At 39.7% G+C, this 13,199-nt stretch overlaps 1 protein-coding gene across 2 annotated transcripts; it reads left to right on the plus strand.

Annotated features, from left to right (window-relative positions):
* Positions 1-1,077: 1,077 nt before the first annotated feature.
* On the plus strand, positions 1,078-13,074 carry epyc (epiphycan). Of its 2 annotated transcripts, XM_058773877.1 has the most exons (10): positions 1,078-1,244; positions 3,945-4,125; positions 7,514-7,727; positions 7,986-8,222; positions 8,669-9,547; positions 9,928-10,023; positions 10,687-10,845; positions 11,202-11,404; positions 11,663-11,758; positions 11,970-13,074. In XM_058773877.1, exons 2-10 carry the CDS (start codon positions 3,952-3,954, stop codon positions 12,138-12,140), a joined length of 2,229 nt encoding a protein of 742 aa, XP_058629860.1. In that variant the 5' UTR covers positions 1,078-1,244; positions 3,945-3,951; the 3' UTR covers positions 12,141-13,074. The 2 variants fall into 2 exon arrangements, with proteins under 2 accessions (XP_058629860.1, XP_058629859.1); XM_058773876.1 differs by lacking the exons at positions 7,986-8,222; positions 8,669-9,547; positions 9,928-10,023.
* Positions 13,075-13,199: the final 125 nt, after the last annotated feature.

Here is a 13,199-nt window from a genome sequence, read left to right on the forward strand (position 1 = left end):
TGCTGACTTTAGACATAACTGACTGTTACATTAAGTCCTCCACCACACAGTGCAGGGCTGTGCAGCTTAAATTGATCGTGCAAGTAAATGGATTTCCTTGGCACTATCCAGTGGGTTTGCACGGATATTCATGCAATGCATGGTCCAGCTATGGAACTTTCTGGTGCGTTTGGTGTCCCTTAATGCTCAACTATATAAAACAGGCTGTAAATAATTTATTAATAATTAAATAAATAGATGCATATTACATTTAATTAAAGATGGCAGATAGTAGCACATAAAAGAGAAATGTTTGCACACCCATAAATGTCACATATAATCAAACGAAGTGAGATTGGTGGTCAGTAAAACTGCCAGGGACATGTAAACATATCAGTGAGACTGAAACAAAATGCAGTATGTGTCAGATGTTATTTAAAAATCTGAATTGCTTGACAGAACCAGTCCTTAACAGACAAATGCTGGATTTTTATTTCAAGTGACTCAGCAGAAATATGACTACTGAGTCGCAGAGAAAGAGAATTAGTTTGGAAAAATAGACTGAGGCCTGTAAAAACATCCCACCGAACATGAAGCAGGCACTTGTACGGCACTTCCTGATAGGTTAGCAGGTTTTCTGCAGTGCATCTCTGCACAGAGGTACTGAGCACAGTTGTAGAGTTTTAGCACCAAATCCTGGCGCCGAGCAGAATGGAGGCCCTTTCTACCTCTCAGCGTTGCACTAACAGAGGAGCCTCACAGAGGGCCCATTGTGCGCCTGGGCCCGGCAGATCCCTACATGAAAGCAGAGTATCCCTCACGCTCACCTCAGGAAAAGGAAGACAAATATCTCATACTTAGGATTGAATAACTTATGTGTCTCTTCAGGAAACAAAAAAGAAAGATGGTTGTAAGGGATTAAAGGATTTTCGCAGCTGGGGGTCTGTCAGCGTGCAAATTGTGTGTCCGTTCAGTGTGTGCGTGTGTGTGTGTGATGCAGTGTGGTATGGGGTGGGCGCTGCTGTAGATGCGACCAAAACTAAATTTTTCCCTTTTCTCAGTCTCATTTCTTACCTTCACACATACAGACAGGTAGGGCACACGGGTCTGGGAGTGTGTGCACACGTACACGTCACACACACCCAGAAGCATCCACACACAGATACACACTCACTGTGAGTGACCTGTTGCCATTGGCCAGGCCCACCAACCCTCTGCCTGTCCGAGCTGAAGAACAGGACCATTTGGGAAAGGAGGAGAAAGAGGTAAGGGTTCTACTGTATGTTCTTCTAAATGCTGCTGCTGTGCTTTAGAGCAGGGACCGGACCTAAGGGCTTCTTGGGGTCCCTTCTGCTTCTTAGCCTCAGTGGTACTTGGCCACAGAGGCTAAGCTAAAAAAGCTAAAATGCAAATCACTGGCTTTACTGAGGCTTTCATTTTTTACAGTTTTATCTTGTAGCCTATATGACTGGTTGCACACCATGGTCTTTATGAATCTTGTAATTCTTGTAATAATAATGCACATTTGCTAAGTTAAAATAGTTCAAGTACACATGACTGACTTTACTGAGGCTGTCATTTTTTTTTTTCTTCCGTTTTCGTTTGTGGATATCTGGCTTGATGATATAATACTGCCATTCTCCATCATCTTTATGAATTTTCTTACAATAATAACAGTATTGATTTACAACATTTATAAGTGGGTTAACAGGTGATCTGTGTGGTAATGATGGCAATTTATGTGTTCTTTATTGATCAGTTTACTATTCCTTGGTTTGTTTTGTGTGACTGATATTTGAAAACTTTTTAGTTGATTTTTTAAGCTTGACCAATAAAAATACGAGTATTTGCAGAAAGTGTGATAGGAGAGCTATAAATACTGTTATAGACAAGAGATGTTTGGTCATTGGAAATGTGTTCAGGTCAAGGGCCATATTATAGAAACTTCCAAGATTTCAGAGTAGATATAACTGTAATTGCCAAACAGATTGAATTTAACACGTCTAATGTGTCTAATTAAGCTACAGTGTGTGTATATATGTATGCAATTTGATTTATTGGAATTAAATAATTCATAAATTTGGCAATATTGGCAGAACCACTAGAGGAGAAGAAATTGTAAAATTAATGAGTATGTGGAATACTGTCGGGTAGAGCCAAAAACAACATTGGGATAGTTAGTTCTCACACACACATACTCACACAGGGTCTATGCACTGCAAACACTGTTGAGAGTGTGTAAAAGCCAAGCTCTGTGTGCAGTATAGTCTCTCTTTCAGCATTTCCCAGCTGAAGCTGTCAGGCACCGATACACTGAAGCTTTACTGTGAGACGATTTTTCTTTCATAGATACAAACTGAACTAGTTAGACTCTAATCGATATCACCGCTATATAATCTCTATTCATGATGTGATGTGATGGCATGTGTTGATTGGCTGTCAGAAACCCACAGGGAACTGATTTATGTCTAAAAATGCAGTGGTTTCTAGAGTGCAGCTGTGCCCCAAAATAGCCTTTCATGGAGAGTTACGTGGATATGTGTGTGTATGAAAGAGAGAGAGATAGAGGGAGATCGTAACTCATTGCCATGCTGTCCACAAACCTCGGTGGAATTTCGAACTTGAGTGTAGAGTCAGACACTCATAAAGGGGCTCTGTCAGAGTTCTCCCTCTCTTTTTCTCTCCGTCTCACCCCGAGGACCAGAACCTGGTCTGCCCATCAAGTACACCCTGCTCTTCCTCCACTCCAGCTGGTCATTGCTTTCCTGTGAGCCTCTTATCATTCATATATCTCAAATGAGCTCAAATTCTAATGACGATAACTGTTGGAGAAACAGTTTGACAACAAAATATGAGAAAGAAATATGTACATTGTTAGTTATTAAGAACTTGATTAGGACCATGTGGAATCTAATCCCAGACTTTTATCCAGTCAGCAGAATTTCTCTCCAAAATCAGCACAGAAAATGGAAAAGCATCTGCAGATTTCCTCTGGGTCAGCTAATGACAATGTGAAAATTATGTTTTATTTTCTTTCAATATGTATGGATTTGTAATAGAAAATTTACCCACACTCTTAAAAATAAAAGGGGGGCGGGGGGATAACCTTTTAGTGAACAGTTCCTATACAAACCTTTTTTTTTTTCTTATTGTAAAGAATGTTTAATGACCTAAATGAACCTTTTGTGCAATAAAATGGATGTTAAAGTTTCTTCATGGACCCATATAGAATAAAAAAACAAACAAAAAAAAAACTAAAGAATGTAAACATTTCCATTACATGCTATATTTACAAATAATAATAATAATAAAAAACTTTATATGTCATCATTATGTTTAAAAAGAAACCTTTTATAATGTCAGGCATTTCACAGGTGACCTTTCAACTTTAATGCACAAAGCAGTCATTGAGTGCATTCAAGATGGCTGCTGGGTTAGGTGGTGACTTCTTGGCTCTTTTAAAGACTGTAGAGGTTTATATTTCAGTATTACTGGCTGTCTAAACCCTGGTAATGAATACTGAGTTATCCCATAAAAACATCTTTATACTTATGGCCACAGAACCATGCAGAGACTGTAAATGCAAGGAAGGTAACAATAGACTATTGATTGGAATTCTGCTATTTAATTTATCTTTACTGTGATTTTTATGTACCTCAAAAATAAATTGTATGTACTGTATATTCCCAAAAAAGAAGTCACTTTTAATGGATGTGTATAAATAGTACTTGGTGAGCCAAATCCTTGATTTTTAAGACACGTATGCACAACATGTAAATGCAGGGTGTGATATATATATTTTTTTAAATTTGATAAGGTTATGTCACTTGATATATTGTGGACTGATTATGTTGCTATATCCAACCAGCCATTCATGTCCTCTGTTTACTAACTCTATTGCTGCTCTTCTACATGAACATTTTAAGATCTCACCAGACATTAATCCAATCTGATTCTGTGTCTAGCAGGAAGATGGTAACGCTGAGGTTGATGTGGGGACTCCTGGTCCTGAGTGTGGTGGCAGCCTCTCCCCGCAGATACGTCCGACAAGCAGAACTAGATAACTACGACAACAACAAGGTGGATTTAGACCTGAATGTGGATAGCGATGTCTATGACTATTATGATGGAATTGATGAACCACAGGTGAGAGAGTCATTCAAGAATTTTGGGATGACCCCATTTTTGCAGCTTTACTTGCCATAAATGAGTATTGCATCAGTACATGAACTCTTTCCTTTCAAACAAGCAAGTAAAAGTATGTTTTCCGATTTATGTCTCATCTAAGTGTTTCGAATCAAGCCTTATTCATATTTGGACCACGATTGCTGATTCCTCTCTCTGCATATTCATTAGTTTCCTCCAGTCTGTTGAGATGGCTAATGTTCAAGCATTGGACTCAGTTCTAATTGTCATGCAGGAATGTATTTCTGCAGTTTTGCTTCAGGGAGTTTGACAACTTTTCATTTGCTCTGTTGATCCAAATGTTCCTGGGGATAATAGTATCCAGCTATGTCAGTCTTTGGTTTATGATTTCCATTTAGGAACTGGTTTAAACCCAGCTGCTGTGCTTCAGGGTCGGTCACTGAGGGCATGTGGGCCTGTATTTACTCATCCTCTCTGATTTCAGATCAGTGTTCGGCTGTGCATACTAATATTCATCCCTTCTCAGTGAAACTTCATAAGAACCGCCATTTTCATTATTTATGATACAAAGCTTTCAGTCAAGTTAGTTTGTGACATACTTTATCATTTGCATTCAAAGGTTAGTTTTTGTTTTTGTACTTTGTTTAAAGAACTGCTCGTGGACAGAGGCATACTGGTGCAGCAAAGTTCAGTGTGTCAGATTGATTTATAGTTCTTTTTTTTAATGTAACAAATACTTTTCTTGGACATATCATCTGTATGATGGACAGACCAGATGTGGTTGAATGTGAAATGTTCTGAATTTTCCACTGGCACAATCTTATGGAATGAGAGGCAGACACTGGCATTTTTTACTGTACTGAAATACACTCATAATCAATAGTTGTACAACACTAGTCATACTTGTACTTTTTGGACTGGATGCACAATAACATCATTGGTGGTAGCTCAAAGCATCTAAGCTTTCTGTCTAATTGGTTGTCATGTCCTAAATTACATTTGTAGCAGCATCCACATCGAAAATATCTTCATTTTAAAGGAATGTTTTAGTTAAGAACATTAATTTGGGAATTATACTTAATGTTGCACATCTTTACATGCTTTGAGTTGTTCGCTGAGGTTTGATAGCCAGAAGTTAAGCTGCAGGTATGAAGAAATGTATTCAGTAAAACGATGAGACAACAACAACCAGTTCATCATCTTCAGCATGGAAAAAAATTTGGGCTAAAACTATGTTTGACTGGCACAAACCAAGATGGGTTTTTAGAAGAATTTCACTGAAGCCAAGAGACTTAACTTGATCCTGATGTGAATGTTATGTAGTTAAACCCACAATCAAAAGCACACTTGTGAGTTACAACACATTTTCCTTGTGTAAGGCTCTTCGTTTTCAACTCTTCATAAAGTGTGGAAATGTTTGTTGTTTCTCACCATCTGCAGAGTTTCTATCATTATTATTATTAAGAAATGAACTGTTTCAGACGTGTTAAGAAGAAATGTTTCAGAATTGTAGTTTATTTTGTTTTCTGGTACAACTTCTTTATGTAAATAAACTGACTAAATTTATCTTACATAACTGAGTACATGTTAAGACTCTGTTTTTGAGAAGTTACAAGTTGAAGTTGCTTGCACATGTAAGAGTGCTTGTAGGTTCCTTAGGCGCATGCCTGTATTTGTCTGTGTAAATGCATGTGTGAACAGAGACATATAATGTATGTGCAGGTGTATTTATATTACTCTCACTAGAGTGACTGCTGAAATGTTGCTCCTGATGCCATGTGACTCTTGGGCTCTAAAGGTTGGACTTAATAATATACTCAATATACCTGTTCTAGAGGTTTCTGAAAAAGCATAAAGCAATGCCAACAAAAAGTATGAAGGCACACAAGCCTTTATCTATAGTTGCAATACTATCTATGTATGTTTGATCATTTTTTTATGGTTATTTTTCTCTATTTCTCGAAAAAATAAAACTAACTTTCAGTATAACCTAATGACCCCTTTATGTAAAAACATAAAACAAACTGTTTCATTGCTTCCACAACAGAAAGATACTTCCAAACTTAAACAACATTTATGAAATGTACATTACTGAATAAAAACATCTTTTGTCTACCCTTTCTGACTAAAGAACAAAATGCTGACAGGCTTGTGAGTCACAGGCCTGGCTGCTGTAGAATAGATTTTGGTAGGGGTTCCAGAAAGCTTTCATGCATCCCGGTATCTGAAATGAGTCACTAGCACTGTTTATTGCTTTACACATTATTGATTCCTCTTAGCCATCCCTTTAGCCTTTGGCTTTGCGTGTTTGGCTAGGTTTTTGTATGAAAAGCAAGCATATTTTCTAAGTAAGATCTCTCAAAGGCTTGTTGTTTTATGGACTCTCAGCATAGATTTTGGCCATTTGCCTTCATACCTGATTGTTGACAAAATTAATAGTGTAGTGCATTTGAATAAAATTACTGTTCTATAGCTTAATAATGGTGTTTTTTGAAAAATTATTTAGCATGATAGGTTCAAGTTGACCATTCTGTGAGACAACTGAGAGACATCTCTGGAGTTGATTCAACACTCTGGAAAGAATATGTATTTTTCTGCTACCATGTATGTCTTGGTTCCACAAGGACCATTTCTGGAGAATTGCAGCTGCTTGCAGATGAGACTGTGAATGGTTTCACAGCTCCCCACTCTGGATTGTAGTGGAATCGAATACAAAAAAGCTGATAAAACTAGTCAACATTACATTTGCAGAGTAAAAGAAATGAAAAATGGATAGTTTTAAAAATCAGCACATAAATATGATCTGTAATTTGTCTCACACCTTACAACAATTAGCATTTATAAGGAAGAGGGTGACTTTGAAAGCTTTAAATGCATAGGCTGATACCCAGTGAAAAGCCTATTCTCTTGCAATGGGACAGCCATTTGCCGAGTCACACCTTTCACTGAACCTCAAAACTGTTTCTGTCACAATCAGTGGTCTTAAAGTGTCTGCAATTTTTAAAACCATATGTGATGTGAATCAGTTCAGTATAGCTCATGGGTGTTCAGTCCCACTCATGGAGGGCAAATATCCTGCAGATTTTAGTTCCAATCTGCCCCAACAAATCTACCTTCAAGTTTCTAGTCATCCTCAAGACTTTGATTAGCTGGTTCAGTTGTGTTTAATCAGGGTAGGAGCTAAACTCCACTTTACGGTGTCCTTCCAGGAGCAGTACAGAGCAAAATAATTATGTTCTACTTGTTTTTTGGAGTCTTTTTAAACCAGAACTTTAAATTGCTTTAGCATTTTTAACCACAATTATTTAAACCGTCGGCAGTCTGAAAAGGCCTTGTTTGTAACATAACAAAAATGAGTATAGTGTACTGACCTAAATTCTTCTTGCAGATAGAGATTGGCACCTTGAGCCCTGATGAGGACATTGATCCTTCACACCATGCTTCATTAGAGGAAGAAGAAGAGGAGGAGGTGGAACATGTAGAACATGAGGAACGGAGGACAGTTGAGGGGAGAGAGGACAAGGAATTACCCATAAAGCCTCAGCTTATTCCATCAGGTTCTGGGGAGTCCGGGACTCTGATGGGCCCTAGTGCACAGGGAGGTCTGTACTATGCATGGACAAATGCACACACTACTAATTATCATGACTAGCCTGCCAGCCATTTCATCATGCTGTCATTCCATTTAACTGGCAATCTGATTGGTTAAATGTGTTTTAATAATTCTTTAACTTGCTTTTTATGTGCATCATATTCAATTCATCACTCATAGTGTTTACTGAACCAGTCCATATGGTATGGTTCTAAGTGTAATTCTAATTCTAATAACTGTTCTAACACCTAACCTTGTCTTGAACAAGAGGAGGAGCTTCGTCTGACGCCCATTGACATCCTTCAGATTTCTGGGGACATTTCGGGTTCTGGTGACTTGGGCTCTGGAGACTTACTTGATGACAAAGCGTCTGGTTCTGGAGAGCCTTTGGGCTCTGGAGGTTCTGGGGCCTCTGGTGACATATCAGGTTCTGTGGACTCAGAGGACCTTGGTTCTGGAGTCTCTGGGCTTTTTGGTTCAGGCATAATATTGATCTCAGGTGGAGGTCAGTACTCAGGACTTTGCTTTGCTTTATATATTTACACTGTCAGAAAAAAAAAATGCTTTAAAATTGTATCTTTAGGGGTTCAACAGCTTGTCACTGGGGCAGTAACCTTGTGCCTTATATCCCTTTAAATGGTGCATATTAGATGTCCCTTTACATTTTTTAAATAGTATAGCTTGAGAGGATTCTTGATTACTTCAGCACAATATTTGTTTTTCTGTGGGTGGAGTCCAATTTATGGTCTCTACCTGCTAGACCTTGGTGGGGAGGGATTTCCAGAGGATTTTGCAAGGAATCAGGACCTGTAATTCACAACATTTAACAGTTTTGTATCGGTTAAAATGTTGATCCAGAATGGGTAACTCATCATTGCCAGCACTTCTGTTATCTCATCTACTTTTGAGGAGGCTAATTTCTTTCTTGCCACCCCACCTGTCTCTCACAAGAGGAGGAGCTCCACTTGACGCTTGAAACCCTTCCACACGAGGCCTCTGGGGATTTTGGAGAGTCTGGAATCTCTGGGGAGTCTGGAGCTTCTGGCTTACCTGCGGTGTCAGGAGAGCCTTCAGCCTCTGGGGTTCTTGATCTATCTGGTGAGCCTGTGGCTTCTGGGGTACTTGAGGTATCAGGAGAGCCTGGGGCCTCTGGAGTACCTGAGCTGTTGGGAGAATCTTGGTTCTCTGGGGAACCTGAGGTGTCAGGAGTATCTGGTGTTCCAGAGATTTCAGGAGAGTCTGGGCTCTCTGGGCTGGCAGAGGTTATCGAAGAGTCCGGGACCTCTGGGGTGCATGAGGAGTCTGGAGAGCCTGTGATCTCTGGGGTGCATGAAGCGTCTGGAGAGCCTGTGATCTCTGGGGTGCATGAGGCGTCTGGAGAGCCTGTGATCTCTGGGCTGCCTGAGGCATCTGGAGAGCCTGTGATCTCTGGGCTGCCTGAGGTGTCTGGAGAGCCTGAGATCTCTGTGCTGCCTGAGGTGTCTGGAGAGCCTGAGATCTCTGTGCTGCCTGAGGTGTCTGGAGAGCCTGAGATCTCTGGGCTGCCTGAGGTGTCTGGAGAGCCTGAGATCTCTGTGCTGCCTGAGGTGTCTGGAGAGCCTGAGATCTCTGTGCTGCCTGAGGTGTCTGGAGAGCCTGAGATCTCTGTGCTGCCTGAGGTCCCTGAAAAGCCTGGACCCTTTGATGTGTTTGAAGAGTCTGGGGTCCCCGAAGAGTCTAAACAGCCTGAGGTCACTTTGGAGTCAGGAGAGTCTGGGAGCCCAGAAGAGTCTGGGGTGACTGAGGCCCCAGTTGTCACCACTGAAATAATAATACCTGACTTAGATGAAGGTCAGTACCATGATATCAATACTATGCACTTCTATGAAATCTGGTGGTGTTGGTTACAACTTACTAGAGTCATTTTTAGAAGAATAGTTTAGACAAGCTTAGCAAGAGTTACGATCACTACTGAACTTATTGTTGCACCCATCAATTCTAGGCTCTAAGCATTTTCTACCAATCCCCTGATATTATTCCCTCTGTGACACCCATATACTTAATTTAACTGTCTGACCTTTGTTAAATGTGTGTTCATTTGCTTTGGTGTGCATTATAACAATAATAATCATTATAACTTCTCAGTGTCAGTATTACTCACTGTCTGTCCTGTTCCATTGTCCATGTGCTAATCTCTCTCCTAACACCTTCATGTTGTTGTGTTTAACAAGAGGAGGAGATACTCCTAACTACCCCGACCACTCCCTTGGAGGGGACTGGGGGTGATATAGGTTCAGGGCTACCTGATATTGACACAGATACAACAGGTTAGTATTTCACTTGTATTTAATCATTCTGAAGGCAATTGAAATAATTCCATAATATGTATCCTCAGTAGTTCTAAGACCTGTTCAGTGTATTATCTAATGAAGTTCTGTTGCTACCAGAGATACCTACATATCACTATGAAGTTCTGTTCTGCAATACCACTGCAGAGGTGTCCAATCCTGCTCCTGGAAGGCCACTATCCTGAAGAGCTCCAACACATCTGCCTGGAAGTTTTTTAGTCCTCTTGAGGACCTTCATTAGTTCAGGTGTGTTTATTTGGGTAATGGAGCTAAAAGGAGCTTTCACACCAGAGGAACCTTTTCATAGTCCCTAGAACTATTGGTGGAAGTTCCTTGGAAGAAATTGGTTCCCTAGGAAACACCCTGCTGGCTAGTTCCTAGAACTACGAGGTGTGAATGCACCTATTGTCTGCACTAAAGTGGCCCTCTGGGAGCAGGATTGGACACCTCTGCTGTACTGTATACAGCACATGTTTGCATGTGACTTTTTTAGTCTCTTAACGATATGATTCAAAAGTGCAAAAACTATTTGCCTCATGTCTCCAAACAGGCGGCCGCTGGCATGTGCATCAGTACAGTTTCTCTGTTTTAATATGTATTTGTGTTTGTCTTCTGAATGCCACCTGTTAATTTGGTGGTAAGGTATGGGTACCTGTATGCTTTGCACCTGCCTGGTCGGATCTGTGTACTGTGATGACCTGAAGCTGGACCGTGTTCCTCCCCTTTCCAAAGAAACCACTCATTTCTATGCCCGCTACAACAAAATTGCTAGGATCGGCAAGTCTGACTTCGCCAACCTGAGTATGTGTTTCATCAAAGGGACAGTCAAAGTTTTTATCATGTCACAGTTAAATTCAAGTCAATATGAAATTGACAAAACTGTATAAAATCAAGCTCTGCCCTTCATTTTTTTTTCTAGCTGAATATCTGGTTTCATAAAAATACATCAGATTACAGAAGTAAAATGGGTTGCAAATGACAATTCCTGTTGACTTGAAGCCTAGAGTTCATATAGACAGCAGTTTGTCTAGTAACATTTCATAACCAGATCTATTAGCTTTAGCAACATTTGATAGCATTAGCTTGATGCTAAAATATGAATTTGATGTTTTCATGAACTTTACTGAATGATCTTTTTGTCTTCTGTTGTCATAAAGACAAATTAAAGAGGATCGATCTGACTAGCAATGGCATTTCCAGGATTGATGATGATGCTTTCTTTGGCCTTCCTGCTCTGGAGGAGTTGGTATTACGAGAGAATATTATTAGACAACTTCCTGCTCTGCCACCCTCTATGACCCTTATTGATGCCTCTCTCAACCAGCTGGGCAGCACTGGCATTCAGAGAGAAGCTTTCAAGGTAAAAGAAGAAAAGAAAAAAGCAATAATGTGGAGTTTAATAACAAAGCATAATCCCACCTTTAGCTCCCAAGCTTTCCTTGCATAGTGATCCTTGATCCTGTGATAGTCTACTCTTGTGCAAACAGACCTGAGAAAACAATTTAAATGAGAGAAAAACCAGACAGCAGAAAAACGTCCACTTTCTATGGGAGTTGCTGCTATTACTAGATAACTTAGTTTGACAGGATTGTCATCAGTTCACGTTTTCTGTTTCTAGGACATGCCAGGGCTACGTTACCTTTACTTGACAGACAACAACATAGACCACATCCCGGTTCCTTTGCCTGACAGTCTGCGCTCTCTGCACCTACAGGTACCTGTACTCCCACCTCACTAGTGCCACCTTGTGGACATCTATGGCACTTGCCACCTAACTGAAACATTGACATTTGTGTATAGACTTTAATTTAAAGAGCTAGTTAACTTTTAAGAAGTCTTCATGGTTATCTGCATAGTGCTCTTTAATGAACATTGACATCTTTGCTGGATGCTACATTGAAAACATTCTCCGTTTTATCATTCAGAATAACAATATCCAAATGATGCATGAGGACACCTTCTGCAATCCACACAATTTGAATTACATCCGCAACGCTCTTGAGGATGTTCGCCTGGACGGTAATCCCATCAACCTCAGCAGAACCCCACAGGCCTACATATGTTTGCCACGTATCCCCATTGGTGCCCTTATTTAAGCCAAGAAAACGTACACTCAAATGCACGCGTACAAAACTCACACGTATGCACATGCATCAAAACTCCTCTGTGCGTACCTCTCTCTCTTTTTTCTTTTTTTTTTAACTTTGGGCTCAAGCAAACACTTGGATATGAATGGCTGTCTTTAAAGGAGGTTGGCATAAATACATAAACTCACACTCTCACAGGAGTTCTGGTGGACACTTCCAACTCTACGCTGCTTGTGTTTCTACCTTTTTACACAGTGCATACTTTTCATAATGTAGGAGGTTTGTAATCATATCTGGATTTATGACGTCTCAAACACACATGCGTGTCTAGCCTCGTAAACAATCTCTTTTAGAGAAACAGAGAACCATGCATAACTCCGAAAGTTTTTTTATTTATCAAATACTAATGAACCTTTGAGGAAAACAAGATGTCATTAATTTACAAGTGCAAATATGAACAAAACCGCACAAAAACCCTCTTTTTGTGTGCTGTACTGGTTGCCTGTCTGGGGTTAGCTGCAATAGCCAGCCCCAATTGTTTAAATATGTTTGTTTTGTAAATGAAATATTGTTAATATTCATATGGAATTTAACAAATGTTTATCATAATTAGCATAAACTAATTGAAGCTGGCGCTCAATGATTTTTTTGAAAGGTAAATTTGACTAATGCAATAAAAGAAGCATTCTAACAATGAATTTGTTGTAAAGTCTGTACTGTAATATAAATATATATAAGCTGTTTTTTTTTTTATTTTACAAGAACTGCAATATTTTGGTATATCACGATTCAAGCTGTTGTTATGACCAATGGCCTTCAAAATGAACATTTCAGAACTGTTGTATTGGCTGAGAATGGGTTTGAGAATGACTGGGGGGAATGGGGGGTAAATATTAGCTCAGCATTGTGTGTTTTGTATGGAAATAATCGCACCTGAATAAAGTTTTCTGATGACCTCTCCAAAACAGAGGTGGCTTAACGTTTTCATTGTTAGCTTCAAAGGCATGAAAGCAACACTTGTCGCTCTCTTAAACAAGCATAGCTATTAACATCACAAAACCAATCACT

Source organism: Onychostoma macrolepis, chromosome 04 (assembly GCF_012432095.1).
Source record: "Onychostoma macrolepis isolate SWU-2019 chromosome 04, ASM1243209v1, whole genome shotgun sequence".
Taxonomy (NCBI): domain Eukaryota; kingdom Metazoa; phylum Chordata; class Actinopteri; order Cypriniformes; family Cyprinidae; genus Onychostoma; species Onychostoma macrolepis.